This window comes from Amblyomma americanum, chromosome 7 (assembly GCF_052857255.1).
Source record: "Amblyomma americanum isolate KBUSLIRL-KWMA chromosome 7, ASM5285725v1, whole genome shotgun sequence".
In the NCBI taxonomy this organism is placed as follows: domain Eukaryota; kingdom Metazoa; phylum Arthropoda; class Arachnida; order Ixodida; family Ixodidae; genus Amblyomma; species Amblyomma americanum.
The window spans coordinates 38,509,162-38,528,777 of NC_135503.1; the positions used below are offsets into that span (position 1 = coordinate 38,509,162).

Consider the following 19,616-nt stretch of genomic DNA (forward strand, 5'->3'; position numbering starts at 1 on the left):
TTCCATGATAACAACACACTACACGGTGCTTGGCTTTCACATAAGATCTGCATCCTGAAGAAGGGCAAACAGATACTTTCTTCATGCCAAATGTCCGACCATGCAGGAGGTTCATTCATCTGTTTGCCCATGCATGCAGAAAGGCAAATCTGCACCTGCAACCCACCTTCGCTTTGAAAGGAGTCAAACACTAGGTGGCTGTGACACTGACACTGTACAGACGCTACATTCATGCCATTAAAAAAGAAAAAGTTTCTTTCTATTTCACAAACAAAGTGTGCTGCATTTACTGCTCTTTGTTGTCCTGCCCTTGCTTTGTATGTGTGAATAAAGACGTAAAAACACTAGACACGTTCCAAGCACATGACACAGTGACGAGGAGTAATTAGTCATTACAGGAAGCTCGGCAGAGAGACCTGTAACACATATGTCCCTCAAAGCACACACAAGCTATCCCTGATACAGCGTATGAACTCACGCTCTCAATAAAATGAAAAAATACCACCTGTTTAAGAGGTAGCTAGAAAAAAAAATGGAGGAGGAAACCGTATGTTAAGGATGAAAAAAAAAACAAAAAAACCCTGCAATGTCAGTACAGAGTGATGGATGACTATCTGGGACCATTTTACTGAAACATTAGATGAAAAGCGAGACACATGGCTTCTGCGATGGAACGAGCAAACCATGAAGTCGATACATTCATAGAACACCATCGCAGGAGTCCGTAAACTGAAGCACTGGCTCATTCATTGCTCTGCGGTGCTTCCAGTTCACTGTACAGCTCCAAACAACGAGGAAACCAGCTATAAATGCAGCCAGGAAACAAAGGGTATCCAAGAAATTAAATAAATGAACAAAAGGAAAGGAAAAACAACCACTTAAGAGGCCCAATGTAGCAAAGAGAAGAGCTAGGAGAAGGAAAGATGGGAGCGGAGTTTGAGCTCACACAGCAGCTGCAAAGGTCACGCAGCCATTTGATACGGGAAACCCAATCCAGGGCTTGGGTGCAATGGCCTTGTCGCACATCCTGACAGAAATGAAATATGCTCAGGAAGTGACAGAAATGAAATAGTGCAATCCTGACAGAAATGAAATAGTGCAAGCGCTGTGGGTGCTGCCAGTGCCATTTCATCTGTTCTGTTACTCTTTGAAGTCGCCAGACTTTTGGAAAAGGGAACCAGCAAGGAAGCCAAATTTCTGGCGTGCACTGCACCTATAACACTAGGTTAAAAGATTCAGCAGTACCGTAGCACTTAAACCAATACTAATAATTGCATGACGTGGAAAGCGAACTCTCTTACTGCCAAGCTTGAACAGATATGATGACACACCAGTTCCCTTCAACAGGGTGTTTTATTACCGACTGCAAAAGTAAGGATTCTGCAGTGGTGGAAAATTTCGTGTCTTTTTCTGACCTTACTTTGCCAAAGTGAAAAAGGTTTCTGCCTGCATAGCAATAAGCAGACTTGCTTGCCTTTTGCCAATGCTTATAGTAGGATACAACTCATCAAAACAGAAGCAGCAAGTGCCCATGAAAGTAAGCCCTCCAACCACTGGCATCAACCTATTGTCAAGGCATCACACTCAACCACCATGAACCTGCGCCACTGCGCACCTGCTAGTGACATGGAAGGTACAATAAGGCACACTACACTGTCATGGCAACGGCGTTGTTCTTTACCCAACTATGGAATTGTACATATATCTTTGTCAGATATGTGTGTGCACACCAGATCTGTATTTACAACTCCGCTGCCCCCCACTGCACCACAGTTTGCAAACACACACATGCAAATACACACACAAAACAAAAACAAAACAACCAGGTGGGAGAAAGCTAATCTGCCACACAGGGAAATCATGAGCAGATGCTGCCAACACCTTGCGACACCAAGCAGGAGCCACAGTAAAGACAGGTTAGCACACGGAAAGCCTGAACAGTGCAATGCATGCATAGCATGGTTTCTCTGCAGTGATGCTGTTGAATCACTGCAACAGATTTCAGCCCAATACAGTATTCTTTTTGTTTGCTTCTCTGCACACCCTGCTGGCAGAATTCCCTTTTCTCCAAGGCACAGTGCCACAACTTCCAGCCACATATTCATTAAATGCAGCCAGCACAAAGAGGTAATCTTATATTTACAAACAAAGAGGTAATCTTATATTTACAAACGGTTATAAAAGCTCGCAAAAATCCTAAAATTAAACCCCAGAGGCAACACACACACCCAAGGGAGGCTGCAAGTAATTTGCATGCAGTTAATTCTGAGTGTAAAATGGGAGAAAAGAAATGAAGAAAGGAAATCAAACTGCTATCCACTGCTTCTAAGACAGAGGGACAATCCCCATCACACCTAAACACTTGTGCACAGATTTCCTTTTAATGGAGCAATTATCCGTGGTCATGAGATGTCTATTTTTTGGCCACTAGTTGGTGCTCCTGAGCCACAAGTTGTCGTGCTGCGCCCTTGAGAGAATGGCAAGCCAGTTGGATGTTTCCGCATATGCAGTAGTGATTGCACACGTGAGGAGCTGCTCACCTGACTGGTTCTGCGGTTGTTGTTGGTCTTGGGACGCAGTCGCACGGGTGAGATGACCTCATCCGATGCGCCTGACGCCTCCTCGCTCTCGCCATCAGACCCGATTCGTGGGTGCTCATGGACAACACCTGCACAGCAAAACAACAAACAGGTAGGTCAGCTGAAAGCATTCTTCTCTGAGACAACAAGGAAAAGCTAAAAAATGTACATCAATCCAAGAAACAAGAGTTGCTACTTGCTACTTGTCCATTCAAGAAAAAAAAAAGATGTTTTTCAAGCTTTGATAATATACAATATGCATTGTTTTTATAAAGCTGCAAAAAAAAAAATGTTCCTTTTGATTACAAGCTTTACATGTAGAGTGCAAAGCAAATGAAATGGTGAAAACCTGTGAAAAAACATAACAAAGCAAGCTTGTTGGAGATGCAGCATCGGTGCCTTTAGGTAGGCGGGTAGGAAGACAAGGCTACATGCTCCCTGCTATTCTCAAAACTTGAGCTTTCACGGATTTCCACAAGTTGTTTCTTACTTCTCACATTCCACATTACACACAGCCACCAGGCACACTGCAGACACAAGCCTGATGCAATAGCTACTGACCACTGATCTTACAGCTCGCTCTAGTCACTAAGTGACAGCACACAACTGCAGATAGCGAAAGCACAATAAACAGCGCCAGTAACGAAAACAAGGTCACAGCAATCTGCAGCTGCTTCCTGGATGAGAAGAGGGCGGCATGCAACTGTGCCAGCAACTAGAGAGCTGTGCAAATACTCCACCTGCCCTTGCAAACTCCATTACTGTGCGCAACGCAACTCCGTGAAGTCGCATACGCACGTGCACACAGAGGTACTCACAAGTACCTTTGCATTGTGTGCGCATGTCAGTGTAGACAAGTAGGAGGACAGCATTTTTGTGGCAGTTGGACAGCAACTTGCGAGGTAACGCAGACGTATTACCAAGGAAGGAGCCTCTTAAAAGTACTGTGTTATATATTTAAATGACAGTGCTATGCACCTTGATAAACACTCTAGAAAATTAAGCAGTTTTGCAACAGCAAAATGCAAAAACTTCAGCTGCTCTTTAACTGCACATCAGTTTGGTACTACCACTACTACTACTTCCAGCAAACTAAGAGACCCAATTTACTGAAAATCTTACTCAGAAAATGTATTTCACTTCTGTAGCAAGATTGCTTTTCAACTGTCACAGTCATAAGCAAGGAGGTCACTGATGTCGACCAACTTGCATGTTTTTCTTCTTTCTTCCTTAATTCGGGACAATTTCTTAAAACTGCCTCGGAAGGTATAACAAAAGGCCCGAAAAGAGTCAGACATGGCTAGGCCAGCCTGACAGCACTCACAGCACACGCAATCCCTGACATGCCCGTTTCGTTTCATTCAGACACAATACAATACATGAAGAAAAAGATAGCTAAAACAATCAATGCTTATTCACAGTGTCTAATTTTAGGCAGAAAGAAACAATGATAAGACCTTGGTTCAACTCTTATCACATTACCTCTCCAGTGAAATGAAATCCAAGGTATTCAATCTTTAGAGGTTTTTTTAAAATAAATCCAACCGAATGACCACCAATTAAATGACACAGCTCGACACAGAAAAACAAGACAACATTGTAGCAGACCATTATCTTTTTTTGAAGCCCCATAAGGCAGCTGAAGAGATCGAAATAAGGAAGGAATGTGCAGACAGCACAGGTCTGCCCCAGAGGACCAAAAGAGGAAATAGGCTGGCTGGACAAACAAGTCGTGGATAAGGAAACTCAACTGAGCATGGAGAATGGAAAGTGTGTCCTTCGGCTGAACAGGAATAGGTATCCCAATTGTTTTTCGCCCACTGCGAGCAGAAGCAAACGGCCCATAAGCAGGAAGGTTTCTCTATCAGATTCTCGCTGATGATTTTCCTCATGATTTTCATAGTTCCTCATGGTTTCAGCTGTGCACTTTCAATGCACGGGTGTACAATCGTGCTCAATATGACTTGGAATGCCTGACAGCGTGGCCGAAGCGCTTACCGGAAGCATGGTGTGGCCCGCAAGCGGCATGCTTGCTGTACCAGCAGTGACCCTTCTCCCGTGCCTTCTGTTCTTTAAAGAAACAGTGTTATCGCATCGCCAACGCGGCGACATTTGTGTGACAATGCAAGGCGCATGTCGCAGTTGATCTCAGATTGTGTAGAGCAGACGGCGCGGGGGATGCAGCTGACTGGTGGAACACCATAATCCTTTCCACTTTGTTTTCAAGCACGCCGCTTGCTGGCACCACCGTGCGTCCGGAAAGCGCTGCGGCCACACACTCGTGTGTTGCAAGTCATATTGAGTGCGATAGTACATTTCGAAGGATGCAACTGAAGGCTTTTGTGCTCAGTTGCGTGACGAAAAACTGACAGAAATATTTATGAAAGCATCGACAAACTTTTTTTTTCGAAGCGGAAGGGGACACCAGGCAAAAAGAGCTATTTACAATTGTTTCAACAGTCATAACAAAAACTGCCCAGCAGCAAAAAAAAAAAAAAAAGACATCAAACTAAAATATCCAGTAAAACTTCTATTTGGGCTAGTTGGTGCATTTTTTAACCAAGGGAACGGAGCAGCGCAAAAACAAGCAATCGCACAAGGACAAGACACGACACGAGCAGCGCAAAAACAAGCAATCACACAAGAAGGACAAGACACGACACGAGCGCTGTCGTGTCTTGTCCTTCTTGTGTGATTGCTTGTTTTTGCGCTGCTCCGTTCCATTGGTTATAAAATATCCAGGCCAAGACATTTTACATTGCCCAAATACCATGACAAGACATTTTACATTGCCCAAATACCATGACAATACATAATGCGTTATGCCACGAACTGCACGGCGAGCTTGTCCCCTGTGTTTTGCTAAGGCACGTAAACAATACAACATAATAATAATAGCTTAATTTGCTCTGCTGCCTGAAAGCGCCCTGGAGCCTCATTTTTTTTCCCTCTCTTTGCGAATTCCAAAAGCAGCAAAACAAGAGGTCAGCATTTCTTCACCGCTCATTCCTCTTTTAAAAACCACGCAAATAGACGCTGCTCCACAACATCCCTCTGCGCGCAATCTCGTTAATCAGCGTTTCCAGATCGGGCGTCTGACGCCAGAGCTCGGCGCCCCCGCACAGCAAGCAAGCAAAGCAAGGCGCCTTCAACGGCGACCTGCCACAGCACGTGCAGGGCAGCTAGGCTAGACTAGGCTAAGTCCCCGCGGTCGAGGCGCGCGTTTTTAAACCGCCGAAATGGGTCAGCGCTGCTTCGACTCTGGTGCAACACAGGTCTTCCAGGAGGGGTGGGGTGGAGTAGAAACGGAACGAAGTCGGAAAACAGAAAACTATGATGGCAAGAAGGCCCAAGAGAAACAAGGACGCCGAAGAAGACGCTCTTCGTCCAGGGGTGAAACGTCAGTCCGTCCATCAAGCGGAGGCGCTGGCGCCTCGCCCGCCCCCTTTAGCTCCTGGCCGCCCGAGACGCTAAGTGCCAAATCTTGCGCTCGCTGCCAGGGCGGCGGAAGGCAACAACGCGAAGAAAAACGCAATCGCCTTTGCGTCAATGCAGCGAGGCGCAAATGCCGCAAGGAAAAAAAAAAATGGCGACCGCGAGCTTTTATAAGCGAACTTTTCGGAACTCACTGGCGACGCAGGCAGCGTTAGAAAAGAGCCATCAAATTCTCCCCCTCCTTTCGAGATGGTCAGAAGTGACGTTTTTAGAAGGTTCGTTGAAAACCACGCCACAAAGCAAAGGATTTATACCGGGTGTTCCAGTGAACATTTTCAAAATTTTTTTTTAAATAGGCTTTTTTAAATAGACATCGCACAGCACACGATGTCAATGCGCGTTAAAGATCCCAAGGTGGCCGAAATTATTCCGGAGCCCTCCAGTACGGCACCTCTTTCTTCCTTTCTTCTTTCACTCCCTCCTTTATCCCTTCCTTTACGGCGCGATTCAGGTGTCTGCCGATATATGAGACAGACACTGCGCCATTTCCTTTCGCCAAAAACCAATTATTATTATTAAAGCGAAAGCTTTACTGGCCGCGAACTTGCGATTTCGCCGTGGCGGTGCTCCGAGGAGGCACATGACGTCACAACGCGCGCCTCGCCGCGCATATTCCCCCCCCCCCCTCTCTGGCTCCCTAGTCACTACTGCGCATGCGCCACCAGTACCACCGAGCCACAGGTGTTCCGCCACTGCGCAGCGCCGCGCCTTTCTTTAAAATCCATAATAATAATTGTTTTTTTTTTGGGGGGGGGGAAGGAAATGGCGCAGTATCTGTCTCATATCGTTGGACACCTGAACCGCGCCGTTAGGGAAGGGATAAGGGAGGGAGTGAAAGAAAGGAAGAAGGAGGTGCCGTAGTGGAGGGCTCCGGAATAATTTCGACCACCTGGGGATCATTAACGTGCACTGACATCGCACAGCACACGGGCGCCTTAGCGTTTTTCCTCCATAAAAACGCAGCGGCCGCGGTCGGGTTCGAACCCGGTAACTCCGGATCAGTAGTCGAGCGCCCTAACCACTGAGCCACCGCGGCGGGTTTCTTTAAAATCCAACTTTCAATTTTCAGTTTTCTCTTCTCTCCCTCCCTCCTTTATCCCTTCCTTTACGGCGTGGTTCGGGTGTCCACCGAGATGTGTGAGACGGTTACCGTGCCATTTCCTTTCCTCAAAAACCAAACAAAACTAGTGAGCCGACGGCGTTCATAGAGTTCATTGGCGTTGACAACTTTGCAAAGGCCGTTCGTTTTCTCTATAGGAAAGGCGCGCAACCGGCTCCGTGGGTCAGTGGAGACCTCAATCTCGCTTTCATGTACATGGCGTAGCTGTCCAACTGCAAAAGCCTGCTTTGATTGCGTTCCGCACACTGGATAGGCAGCGCGACCCCCCTGCCACCCTGGGAGGTGGCATGCAGCTAATGGTTGATCGCGAGGGATTGATCATCAAATGAACGCTGAGGCCTAGCTACTGCTAAAGTGCCGCATGTCAGCCACAGCGCTGCCAGCGCTAATGCATTCAGGCCACTCTCTCTCACCACCGCCACCATGTATCAAAGCACGAATGAGGCGTCCGCATACCCAGGGAGCCAGTTATGCTCCCTTCCTGTGCTCAAAGACGTCGCCGTCTAGAACATTGTCAACGCCAACGCCAATGAACGCAGTGAACGCCGGCATCTTTCGCTGAGCTAATCTACATTAATTGTTTAAATGTTACCAACGGCTGGCTACAAATCTCTAATTGCAACTAGGCGCCTAACTCTAGTAGTTAAAAATTTACTTATTAAAAATTAGTTAACCATCTTACAAATCAAGCCGATTAACCGGTTTTCCGATGTCCGCCAACACTGGTAATACCATGCCGCAAAAGCCATATTTTTTACCCCAAAAAGCCTACTTTCGATTTTTTTTTAAAAGTGTTCCCTGAAACACCCGGTATGTTCTGTTCATATTGAGTACCGTAGTTCCAGGTGTATACTCGCAATCGCAGCAGCATTCACTGCCTGCTCTCGTTCATTCCCGGCGGCGTTGGGTCCAGTGGTATTGCACTCGCCTCCCACGCGCTTGTAAGAGCGGTGCTCGAACAGCGTGCGCGTGGCCGGAGGAAGGAGCCGCGCCCGATTCATCAAGGGACTCGGAAATAGAAACACTCGCCCCCTGCCCTCTCCACTCCTCTTTTCCAGCGAAATTTCACATGCGCATAAAAATTTAGGCACCGCACCGTAAAAAGACGGGCTTTATCGGGGAAGTGCACGGGCGGAGTACCGTGTGCCGCCCCCGCGGCAGCCAAGCATAGAACAACGGACACACCAGAGCACCACTCCGAAGAAGCCACACTATACACCATGCGTCCACGGTCTTCCCCGCATAACGAAGTCTGCGCGACGTATCGCAGACCAAAGGACCCTGCGTCGTGTCAACTCGAGCGAGACGAAAGTTGGGAGAGAGAGAAAGAGAAAAAAAACAACCAAAAACGAACGGTAAAATCCACAAGTGGCCAATCGCGTTCCGCCGCCGTGCCGGGAATATACCCTCGCCGCGGCCAACGCAACAAAACTAAAAAGCCAAAAAAGAACCCCCTGTCCACGTCGCGAGCAGCAGCAGCAAGAATCGAGCTCGACAGCCTTCGCAAAAGAAACAAAAAATACTTCGGGAAGGAGTGGGGGGGGGGGGGGGGTAAGATTACTGCTCATGCCGCCGCTCTCGAACCAGCACAGCACCGGAGCCCGGCGGCCGAAGGCAACGAAGCGGCGCACAGCAGTGGATCCCGTTGCCGGGCCAACCAATCCGGGCAGAGGCGGTGGAGCAACGCGCTCTCGCAGATCGCAGGAGAAATGAGAGAATGCTCCGACGGAGAGCAAAACGATAAAAAAAGGGGAGAGGCCAACGAGAAATCCAAAAAAAAAATGAAGGGGACAAGTAGATGCGATGGCCCGAGGACCGCTGAAATTGGTATAACGCGAGCGTGTCCCCGGACACGGACAGGAGGGGAAGCGATGCGGAGCAGTAGGCACAAAGAGAAAGTCGATCGGACGGCTTCCACCCTCCCTTCTCTTCCCCAATCCAAGCGGCTGCCGAAGCCGGACCAAGTCGGCCACAGAGCCGCAGTCGCGGCAGCTACCACCAGAGCATTACACACCCTTCCCCACGCCTCCCCAAAACACACCACTCTTCTCCGTCCTTAGGGAGAGAGGACGCGGCGTCCCTTTTATTTTTGCTTTTGGCTGCCCGCAGCTGTTGATCGGGGTTTCGCAAAACCAGAGAAAGAGAGAGAGCGCTCGGAGAAATCGAGCGGCAGTAAATGGTGCAGCGAAGGGGGACAGAAGGTAACCGTCGCGCGCTGCTACTGGAAACACGAACCCCCCCCCCCCCCCCCCCCCCAATCCTCTTTTTCACCCTCACAGACATTGCGCGCGACTCCTTACTGCACTACTTGCGTCATCAGTCCACGTCTGGAAACGGGAGAGTGTGTGGGTGGGGGAGGTGAAAACTCGCGCGTGTCAGCGAAGAGTGACGCGAAAAGATGACGTGCTATACTGGCAATATGCGGCTGCGTGTATGTGTGTGAGAGAGAGAGGGTCACCGCCGTCACTGCCGCGCGGAAATCGGAAGCTGGCCAAATTGGCAGCGCCTCGTTCGCTACCCCACAACCTTTTCTTGGGGCGATAGGAAAAAGAGAGCACCCATTCGTCCTCCGCCTAGCCGTTACTCAAGGCCCGCTCGATTTCCGCCGTCTCACAGCAGCGCACGCGTTTGCTGCCGAGGCAGGGCGGAAGGGGAAGCTGCAGTCATAAAAGGCGGGAAGCGCCTTCGCCTTCTCGGGTGATGACCTCACGAAAGGCAAGTCATGGACTATTCATGGGCCTTTCTTTCAATCAGGCACGTAACGCCCGACCGCTAACACGACGAGCATCACGGCGAAAGGCGCTTTGGCGTGGGGAAAGGAAAGATGGGTTCACCCGACCCTGCTGTTTTGACGACGGGCCTCGCGGCTTGGGCCCCATCAAACGAACCGCGGACCTATAGTCGGGCCGCGGCTCATCTTGCAGTAATGGCGACTCCAAGCGTGGTGTTCTCGACGCATTCAATCAGAAAAAGGAAATGGATAGCTGGCCGCGGTAACTGCCGCATTCCAGGCAGAAGAGAGGGATAAACAGAAGGCACAAAGGAAGGAGAGAGGTGCAGTTGAACCGTGTTGTAAGGAAGTTGAAGGGGCCCAGCGGTTACTTCGTTATAGCCCATGTTTACCGAGCTTCAAATGAGAATCGTGATACCTTGGTTATATCCATTATTTCGCAATAACGAGGTTCGACAGTGCATTACGCAGCACGTACAAATCTAGCACGCACACTAACACGCAAGAAAACGAGCGCAAACTACGCACGAAATGCTGACTTATCGCAGTCCGATACGACACAGCCCGATGCAGAAAGTGAACACACGCATGCACAAGCCAAACGCATATCGATGGGTAGGGTTTTATCGGCAGCGCCTTTGGATCGGGGCGGTGGCTGGAACCACCTTCTTGCCTACTAAAAATCTAAGCACCGAATTACGCAGCTAATAATAGCAGACAACCGGGAGAAATCCTTGTCTAACAATTGTCCGGAGGCGACGTGCTCGAGCGCTCTCTCGCGATTGCCAAAGGTGGGGGGGAGGAGGGTAAGCCCAGAGGAGACGGGAACCTGTAATTTCCTGGGCGCTCGAGCAGAATAGTTTAGCGAAACGGTCGCAAATGCCGAGCGCGCGAGAGAGTTGGTGAAAATCGTTACTGCAGCCGCCTATTTCCTCCTCCTCAGGCGAAAAAAAAATTAGGTCTAGGAAAGAACAGCGACTATTTCCCACAGAGTTGGCGTAATATGACAGCAACCATGCGATCACTGAGTGCGTCGTCGCCCGCTCTTTTTTTTACCCGGACGTCTAAACATAAGAATGGCTGTCTACTTCGACTAGTAAGAAGGAAAAAAAAATGGAGGGGGGGGGGGGGGGGGCGGACTTCATGCCTTCGGAAGAAGGTGAAGTAGGAGAGCTGTAACACTAGAGAAGTAGTACAGACATTTTCCCTGTTCGCAGCTTGATTGAGCACGCGTTGTCGGTAGATGACTGTATGAAATCCGCCAAACAGAACACTGCTGGCACAGTGCAGTGGTAATGTGGCTGAGTTCAAAAAGGCAAATGTGAAAAGGTCCATTCGAAGGGGGAGTGTGACGCCAACACCTGTAGGTTGCTGCCAACTTTTCGCTCCTGCAAGAAAAATAACGGGGCCGGATACTTTTCTCGAAAAACATCGCACATACGCAGCTACTGACACTGCATCCTTTATCTTCCTTTTTTTTTCTCTCTCACTTTCATCCGAAACAGCTGCCTCTAAACCAAACTGCGGCTACAAACCAAACAGTTCTCCTCCCAAATCCTCCGTCTGCCGAACAGGACGCCGGAAAAAAAAAAAAAAAACTACGGCAGTACGCCCGGACGTACGCGAAAAATCGATTTTCGGCTCAAAAATTCGCCCGACTCCTCTGAAGCACTGTAGGGTGACGGAGTTATCTCGTCTGGTTCAACAACGAAAGACATTTAACTTTAATGTCTAGTTTTCTAACTTATTTTCAAACTCTGATGTTAGAAAACAGAACCGTTTTCCCAAGCGAACCTCCCGTGAACACAAGCGGCCAATGAACGAGCACGAAAAAAAGATTCTCGCTGCTGGCGTTATAAAACACTCACGTTGTCAAACCAATACTGCGAGGCTACAAATAACAGTTGAGCCAGGAGAGAAGGCCAGAGCCGTTAGAAGCCAGGCACACCCCCTGCTTCTAAGTAAAAGGCGAACACTCCTCCCTCCATAGGCAAAGAAACGAACCAAGTGGAAAATGAAACAAAACTCTGCTGCGGTCACGCGCAGTGAAAATCTCCCGCGCGCTGTGGGCCCCGTTCGCGCCAAAACAGCCCCTCTCCCTCCTCTCATAGTGGTGCACGCGGTGCCACCGTCGCCGCCCAAGCCGTGACGTCAGCGTTGCCAGGGGCAACAGCAGTGTCGCCATGGAGACGACCCAGAGGATCACGCCCGCCTTTTGCTGCCCTTTCCCATTCCTTTTGGTGTTTATTTCGCTCGATCTCACGCGCCGCCTCCCACAAACACACACACTCTCTCTCTCCTTACTTTCCAATACGAAAATCCGGTGCCCAGGGGATACGGTCATCTCTCGCTCTCCCGTTCTCCCCAACCAGATCCCCCGGCTCCCCAATCTTTCGCTCTTCGCCACCTATTGCGCATTTCTCTACATCTAGCGCCGCGCTCCACATCCGTCCGTCCATCGCTAGTTTCCCTCCCCGCCAGACTCCGTCCGCGGCGTGGGCGGAGGCCGTCGTCTCGAGGCGTGATCCGTGTCGGCAACGGCGTTCGCTCGCTCGCCGGGCGAACCGTGCCAGATTAGTTTTCCCCCTCATCCACACTCCGGGCCGTCATCTTATCCCGTTAGGCGCATTAAAAGGCACCCGGAGGAAGCAGCCGTGACGAGAACGGCGACGTGTTTACCGACGAACAACTTTCGGGGACACGGCCTCTTTACGGAGCTATACACACGCGTTCCCCTTTCTCCCCAAAAAAGAAAAGAAAAATAACGCGCCGGGATGACAGAAAGCTCGCATCCTATACTTAAGTCTGGCGACGAATTTCTGCTCATAAAAGCGGCTTGCGACTAACAGGCGTCCATGTAGGCGGTAACGGCTAACTTTGGGAATTCGTCGCCTCAGAAAAGGCGCCGGCAGCTTTCCGATTTCGCCTTCTAGTGCTTCGGTCCCCCGCAGTACTTCTTCCGTTCCAGTTGCGTTGGAAATCTTCGCCGCATGTCCCGAGTATTGCAGACAACAAAGGCGACAAATAGCTAACAAACCCTATTACACTCGAGTCTCCAATCTGTGCTCTCGGCGTCTCATTTATATTTTATTTTTCTTCCCGTACCCGTAAAACCTAGCCATGCACCCGCCGCGGTGGCTCAGTGGTTAGGGCGCTCGGCTACTGATCCGGAGTTCCCGGGTTCGAACCCGACCGCGGCGGCTGCGTCTTTATGGAGGCAAAACGCTAAGGCACCCGTGTGCTGTGCGATGTCAGTGCACGTCAAAGATCCCCAGGTGGTCGAAATTATTCCGGAGCCCTCCACTACGGCACCTCCTTCTTCCTTTCTTCTTTCACTCTCTCCCTTATTTCTTCCCTTACGGCGCGGTTCAGGTGTCCAACGATATATGAGACAGATACTGCGCCATTTCCTTTCCCCCAAAACCAATTATTATTATTATTCCCTGAAGCTTCTGTTCGCTCGCCGTGTGAGATCGGCTCCCGTGTTTCGCGGAAACAGCAAAGCGCTTTCCCGGTCCAACACCACGCACCCAACCAAAAGGCACGACAAGACGGATAAAAGAGAGAGAACGTTTCCGAGAATGTCGGGGAGTGAGGAGCAATGTAGGAGGCGTATTGAAGCCCGCAGCACAGGATGGCAGCAGGAAGGGCAGACCAGAAGCAAGGGATGAAGCCATCAATCACGCCCCCACTCGTCGTTTTCCCCTCCTCCCCTCTAGTGTCCACCCCTGCCTCATCAGGGCGAGACCCGGAGAGGAATAACGCCGTTAGAAGAGAAAGAAGGTGGAGGAGGGAGGCAAGCGGAAGGCACGAAAGAGGTGCTTGTGGAAATCTCATTAGTCAGAACCAGCACATACGCCCCCCCCCCCCCCCCCCCCACCATGAGAACGCACAGAAACACGCTACTTCAACCACTGGCTTCTGCGCTTCTGCCTGTAGTGCACACGCATGGCGGGGGGCACCAGCACGGCAAATCAGAAAGCCAACCAACACACCCAATACAAAAAAAAAAAATAGCAGCAGCGAGAAGCGGGCCAAGGAGGGGAAGGAATTCTTCGCGCGGGGATGATTTCACAAAGGGGCCGCGGCGCGCGCTTCGACCGACAAAATAAGAACGGGCAAAGGGCCACCGCGGTGGTAGAATGAAAGGAGTTGAGGATCCCCTTTACCTCTAGGGAGGGTGAAGGAAGAAACCGTAGACAGAGCGAAGAAGGGGGCGAGAGAATAAAAAAAGAAAGGGAAGGGAATGATGAAACGCCTCATCACATTGCAGACAACCGCTACCGTCGCCAATTCCTCAGGGTTGATGCCCTCCTCAGATGCCCCTTTCTTCCAGCTTCTCTCACTCCTTGCCGTTCCGTTGAAACGGAAAGAATACAATACGCCGAAAGGGAGACAAAGCACTTCGCTTATACTGTCACCCCCCCCCCAATTTTTTTTAAATCTACAGAAGCAGCAGCAGCACCAGCGAGCCCACTGCTCGACGTCGTTAGTCCTTCTTTCTTCTCTCTCTCTCTCTCGCTTACAATCCGAAGGCGGTTCCGAAACGCGCGCCCGGGTCTCCGGTGGAGGAAACGCAGGGCGCAATTCGCACGGCAGGGACTCCGGAGGGAACGGGCAGCCATTCTTCCGTCCTCCTTGCGACACGCCGAATGAGTCACGCAATTTTAAACGGAGCGCCGGGGGATACATTGGGGCTCCGGCCTTCCAAGGGAGCAGCAGACACGCTCGCGCCGGCCCGGTTGTCTTTCTTTTTTGTTCTGTCGCGCCTTCGCCCTTCTTTTCTTCCAACCCTCGGCTGTGTAATTTACGGCTCTCTTAGCAACCTCGCGTCGAGACGGCGACACACTCCGACTGCTTCGCATCCCCACGCCACGCGGCCGACCGCGTAGAGCAGCAGCTCGGCAACCACTTGCGCAGACACTTAGCGCGAACGGTGAGAACAACTACGGGTTTCCGAAAAGTAAGCAGAGCCGTGCAAAGGAGGTTGGCGCGAAAGGAAGAGGTTCAAGCGCTGGTACACAAGAAGAAAAAATAACAGTGTTTACACTCTGCAGCGTAACGTGTTAAGCTCAGCGAAAGCTGCCGCCGTGCTGCTGCCCGTCTTTAGCTAATACATACTTTTAGCATTGCGCGCACCGCGGCCCGCCACTACGCACGCGCTGATTGGCCGCGGCGTGTTGACGGGAATGTGGCGCCATCTGGGGTCCTCAGGACGATCTGCGCATGCGCAGTGGCGGCTCGCGGTAGTGGTGCGCGCAATGCTAAAAGTACCCCATGTCTAAGGCCTACAGACTTCGTGGCAATGAAACAACACGGCGCTGCCTCTGTATCTCTCCCACAAATCCGCCATCGTTAAGAAGCACATGTACGAAGACACCAGGGGCAGCGGACTGCTGTGTTATCTATGCCCGCAGCGGCATACTTCTCATTCTACTTCTACGAGCTAAATAAATACGCTTCGGGACTCGACGCAAGATGCCACCGCTGCGACGCTGCCGAGGAAACCATCGCGCACGGCTAGTGCGCATACCCGTACTTCCGAGCCGACGCCCCGCGCGATCACGCCCGAGCGATGGTGGCGACACGGAGGAGAAGTGGGGCGACCGCGCATGTAGTTGGCGTTTCTACATTGGCCAGCCCAGTGTGGGTAGCCCAGCGAAGGCTCTCGATTTCGAAAGGACCAACGGGCAGCCATTTTGGGAAGCGGTGGAGTAGGCCAAAAATATTGGAGCTCTCTTCCTTTTAGTTTTGTCTTTTCTTTCACCTTTTTTTTTTTTCGTATTAATCGGATCCGAGTGTAACCGTTGACCTCCCGTTACAGGTTTTAGGGTGGGCACGACTTCCCCCCCCCCCCCCCCCCAAAAAAAAAATGAAAAAGGCCCGCAGATCACCCGTCGCAAAGGGACTGACACCAGTATCAACAACAACGCCCCCACGGTCCCGTGACTGGATGTTGACGGTATGCGCCACAGAACCGCCGCAAAAAGAGGAACACTGGACGAGCGCAGTGCGAGCAGCGGAGCACTCTCGCATCCGCTTGATGTCACCACACGCTCCGAATAGCGGAGTGTCGCCAAGCTTCGCCGGCCGCCGCCCAAACCAGCCTTCAAAATCGCGCCTCCAGTGCCGACGTACCCGATGGAGAAGTTACCTCAGCGGACTGCAACTTGAGCCAGTCGCAATCTCGAAACTACCGCACGCAGCGCCACCTACACAGACGGCGCCATCTCCCCCTCTCTCCGTCCGAGAAACTGGCTGACGCCCACCGAAGCAGGCATCGATCGCACGCACCGACGACGCTTGCCGCGCTCCTCACAGGGGCTTCCATTGTCTGCCATTCAGCGACGGCAATGAAGCACTCAGCCTCAGGGGGGAGGATGTCTTCCTGCATTCCCGCTGCTCGCTCGCCCTTCGAAGGCAGCGGGACTGGCTGGCTAGCCGGACGTGCCGGAATGCCGATTCCGGGAATGAGACGCCCCTAACGAAGTGCTTTACGCTTACTTGGAAGTAAAAGGCAGGAAGCTAAAGGTAGTAACACTGGAGTAAGCGCACACGCTCTTATAAAAGGTAGTGCGCTGGAGGAGGACAGCTTACTCTCCTTTTACTCCATTCCGTTCGGAGTGTAGTGTGCCTCGATGCAGCGCTCCCAGTGCTTTCCACCTCGTTGAGGCTAAAGCCCCGGCCACACAAGCCGGCAGAGCGCACAGCGCCTGTACCCGCGTCCTGTCTTCTTGGGCGCTGTTCAACCTCTGCCGGATAATGTACCTAGCCCAGCGACGTACACCCTTCCGAATGGGGAGCAACAGCCCGCTTTGTTATTTTTTTTTTTGCACGTCCACCACCTTCGCTACATCTCTCCCCCTTCTAGTGACGGCATGCACTCACAAAGGCACGCTCGTCGAGAACAAGTGGTTAGTTAGGGAGGTTCTGGGGGTCCTTTTTTCGCGGATCCAGCCGTAGAAAACAAAAATTAAACTACACCTTGCATGCACCCCGTGCAAACCACGCATGATCCAGGGACGAATCGCGAGCAACGTACACACTAAACAGATTCTCACCCTTAAGGGTGCAAATCAGCTTGTCCCCAGACGAACACCCTTTACACCCAATTGGGTGCTTGAAAAAGGGTGCTGAGAAAGGGTGCAGAGGTCAGCACCCTTATGAAAGGGTGCACAGCAAGAAATTCAAAAGGGTGCAAAGGTTGCACCCATACTGAAGGGTGCTAGTGTAACATAACACCCTTCAAAATGGGTGTTGGAAGGGTGCTCTGCATTGGTTCACCAAAGAAGCAAAAGGCTAGGATTGACGCACGACAGCAAATGTGTCCATATATGCCTCTATATACCATATCCGCACATGCCACTTGTCACGAATTGCATAATGTTCTATAGCTACAGTTGTTTGGATCCCAGTGTATATGTATACAGCATCATTCAAGGGCCCCTCCATGCACACATGCATCTCTGAGGATGCCCGCCGACACCCTCTGCGCCGAGGCTTCTTGGCACAATTAAGCACACTCAACTCATTCCACTATGCTCTCGAAACACGAATATACCTATATGGGAGTAAAAACTGTCATCCCGATACAAGACAGCTTACTCCCTTCTTAATCCTTTCTGTTTAGGGTGTACGACTCGGCGCCGAACGCCAAGCAGAAGCCATTTCTGCACACCCGCGAGACAAAAAACCTGCGTATGCCCATTTCCGCTCCGGCTTCAGCAGGTGTGAAGCCCTAGATGGTGGGATCGAATCTCTCTTCAACGGAGGCGTTATGGAGAGCAAGTCATGGAACCCCAGGTGGCCGAATTAATCCAGGGCCCTGCGATACGGCACAGGCGCCTCGAAAGCCGTGTGGGCGTTGCTTCTCCACGAAGATTTCAAGAGAATGTTCAAACGCGAAGGACAAAACGGTACCACAATCAATATGCGCCGCAAGCTGCCGGTACCGAAATGCGCGGTGCCCCGGGGTGCGTAAAGCACTGATATAACTGCGAATTTCGCGTGAGGATTCCAACTCTTCGGCGAAATGGCTCTAACCACCACACCACCGTTTCTATTTTTTACTAGGCGCGGGCTTGGTGAATGCCTGCGAGACGCAATTTGCATATTGCGGCGCCAGGCGAGCTCTATATTAGCCCGCCGTGTTTTGACAAACTCGCACCACAAAATGCCAACCCCCCCTCCCCCCTAGAGGGCGGTGAAGAACGTCGCGGCCGCTGCTCGTAAATCAATGATTTCGGGAAGGCCTCCGCATACCGGAAGGCGACCGGAAAAAAATATCCACGCCCACAGCGTGGCGCGTGCCCCGGGGCAGCTACACACCCGTCACGGAAGTCAAACGAAAGATAAATAAAAATAGGAGACAAATTATACAAAGCGCAGTGAAAGTGGCTACAGGCGGATCCGCCTATACACGGAAATTTCTGTCTCGCTAACGTTTACTTCGGCTGTTTTTGTTTTTTTTTTCCTTTTTAATTCTCCTTCCCGTTATTTTAAATAAAACTGAAAAACCGACAACACCCTCCCCGCTCCCCGGCCGTGGTACACCCAGCCAGGCGCGGCGACATGGCTAGGGCGTCCAGGCTAGTTTCGGTCGACGCCGATTTCAAGCGGGCAAAGGGGCAGTATACACGACGGAAGAAATACACATATAGAGACAGGCACAGCAGCAGTGCATACACGAGCGGTCTGCGCATCACAGCAAGACAGAGAGAGATGGTAATAAGTGTGGACTGCTGTAACATCTCGACACCACACACAACACGGGCAGTTTTTTTTACATATTGTTCGAGACGTCGCCGACGCAGTTATCCATCGACACACGGGCCAGCTTTAATCTGTCCCCAAGCGGTTATTTACGGAATAAACGGGCTCTCGAAGAATAAAGTTGTGATCGAATGGTTAGGGGAATCCCTCACGGTGAAGTGGATTTCTAATGAGGGAGCAATAACTCACTGCCATCTACCCAAGCGCACCCATACGGTTACGAAAGAAACCCACTGGTGGGTGCCAATGAGTAATTACTACCTTATTATTAATAAAGTTTCGAGACGCGGTTTCTGTAGGACCATTTATTCCTCGGGCAAGCTCTCACGTCGGCGTGGCTTCCTGGGCCAGGATTACGCGCGCCTATCGGAAGATATTCGCTAGCCCAACGCACCAACATACTAGCGTGGCTTCTTGTTCCTGTTTGTCGGAAAGCGCCCACAACTCCACCAAAGGGAGGAGTGGTGGAGGGAGAGAGAGGGGAGGGAGGGTGCTTGAGGAACGCAAGCAGCAGCATCAGCGTCGCCCGCGCGCGACCCCGGCGTTATCGTACGACGGAACCGACAGCCTCGAGAAGTCGGCGACGGAGCCACGCCGAGGCCCAAGAACACCACACTGCCAAGCACACAACACACACACATACCAGCCACCAGCAGTAGAACGAGCAGTAGAACGCAAAGAAAGAACACGGAGAAGAAACGATATAAAGAGCAAAGCAGGGAAGACGACGGGCGGCATCGGAGAACGCGGCGCCAATGTCGCCACACAACACACAAGCGCCGTGCGGCGGCACGCCGGGCGTGAAGAATCCCGGGCGGCCGGGCGGCGACAAGCCAGCTTCTGAGAAAAACAGGACCGGCCGTGCGCGTTCGTGCATATGTACCGTACTTCACGGCCGTTTAGCTCGCATTTCAAACTC

The 19,616-nt window shown here is 51.3% G+C and overlaps 1 protein-coding gene across 3 annotated transcripts in view; it reads right to left on the reverse strand.

Moving 5' to 3' along the window:
• LOC144098933 (cyclin-dependent kinase 16-like) overlaps positions 1-19,616 on the reverse strand; it is a 205,978-nt gene that overhangs the window by 15,711 nt on the left and 170,651 nt on the right. For all 3 annotated transcript variants that reach the window (XM_077631903.1, XM_077631904.1, XM_077631902.1), the window contains exon 2: positions 2,541-2,668. In XM_077631903.1, the coding sequence (XP_077488029.1) occupies positions 2,541-2,668 (128 nt within the window). The remainder of the gene's footprint in view (positions 1-2,540; positions 2,669-19,616) is intronic.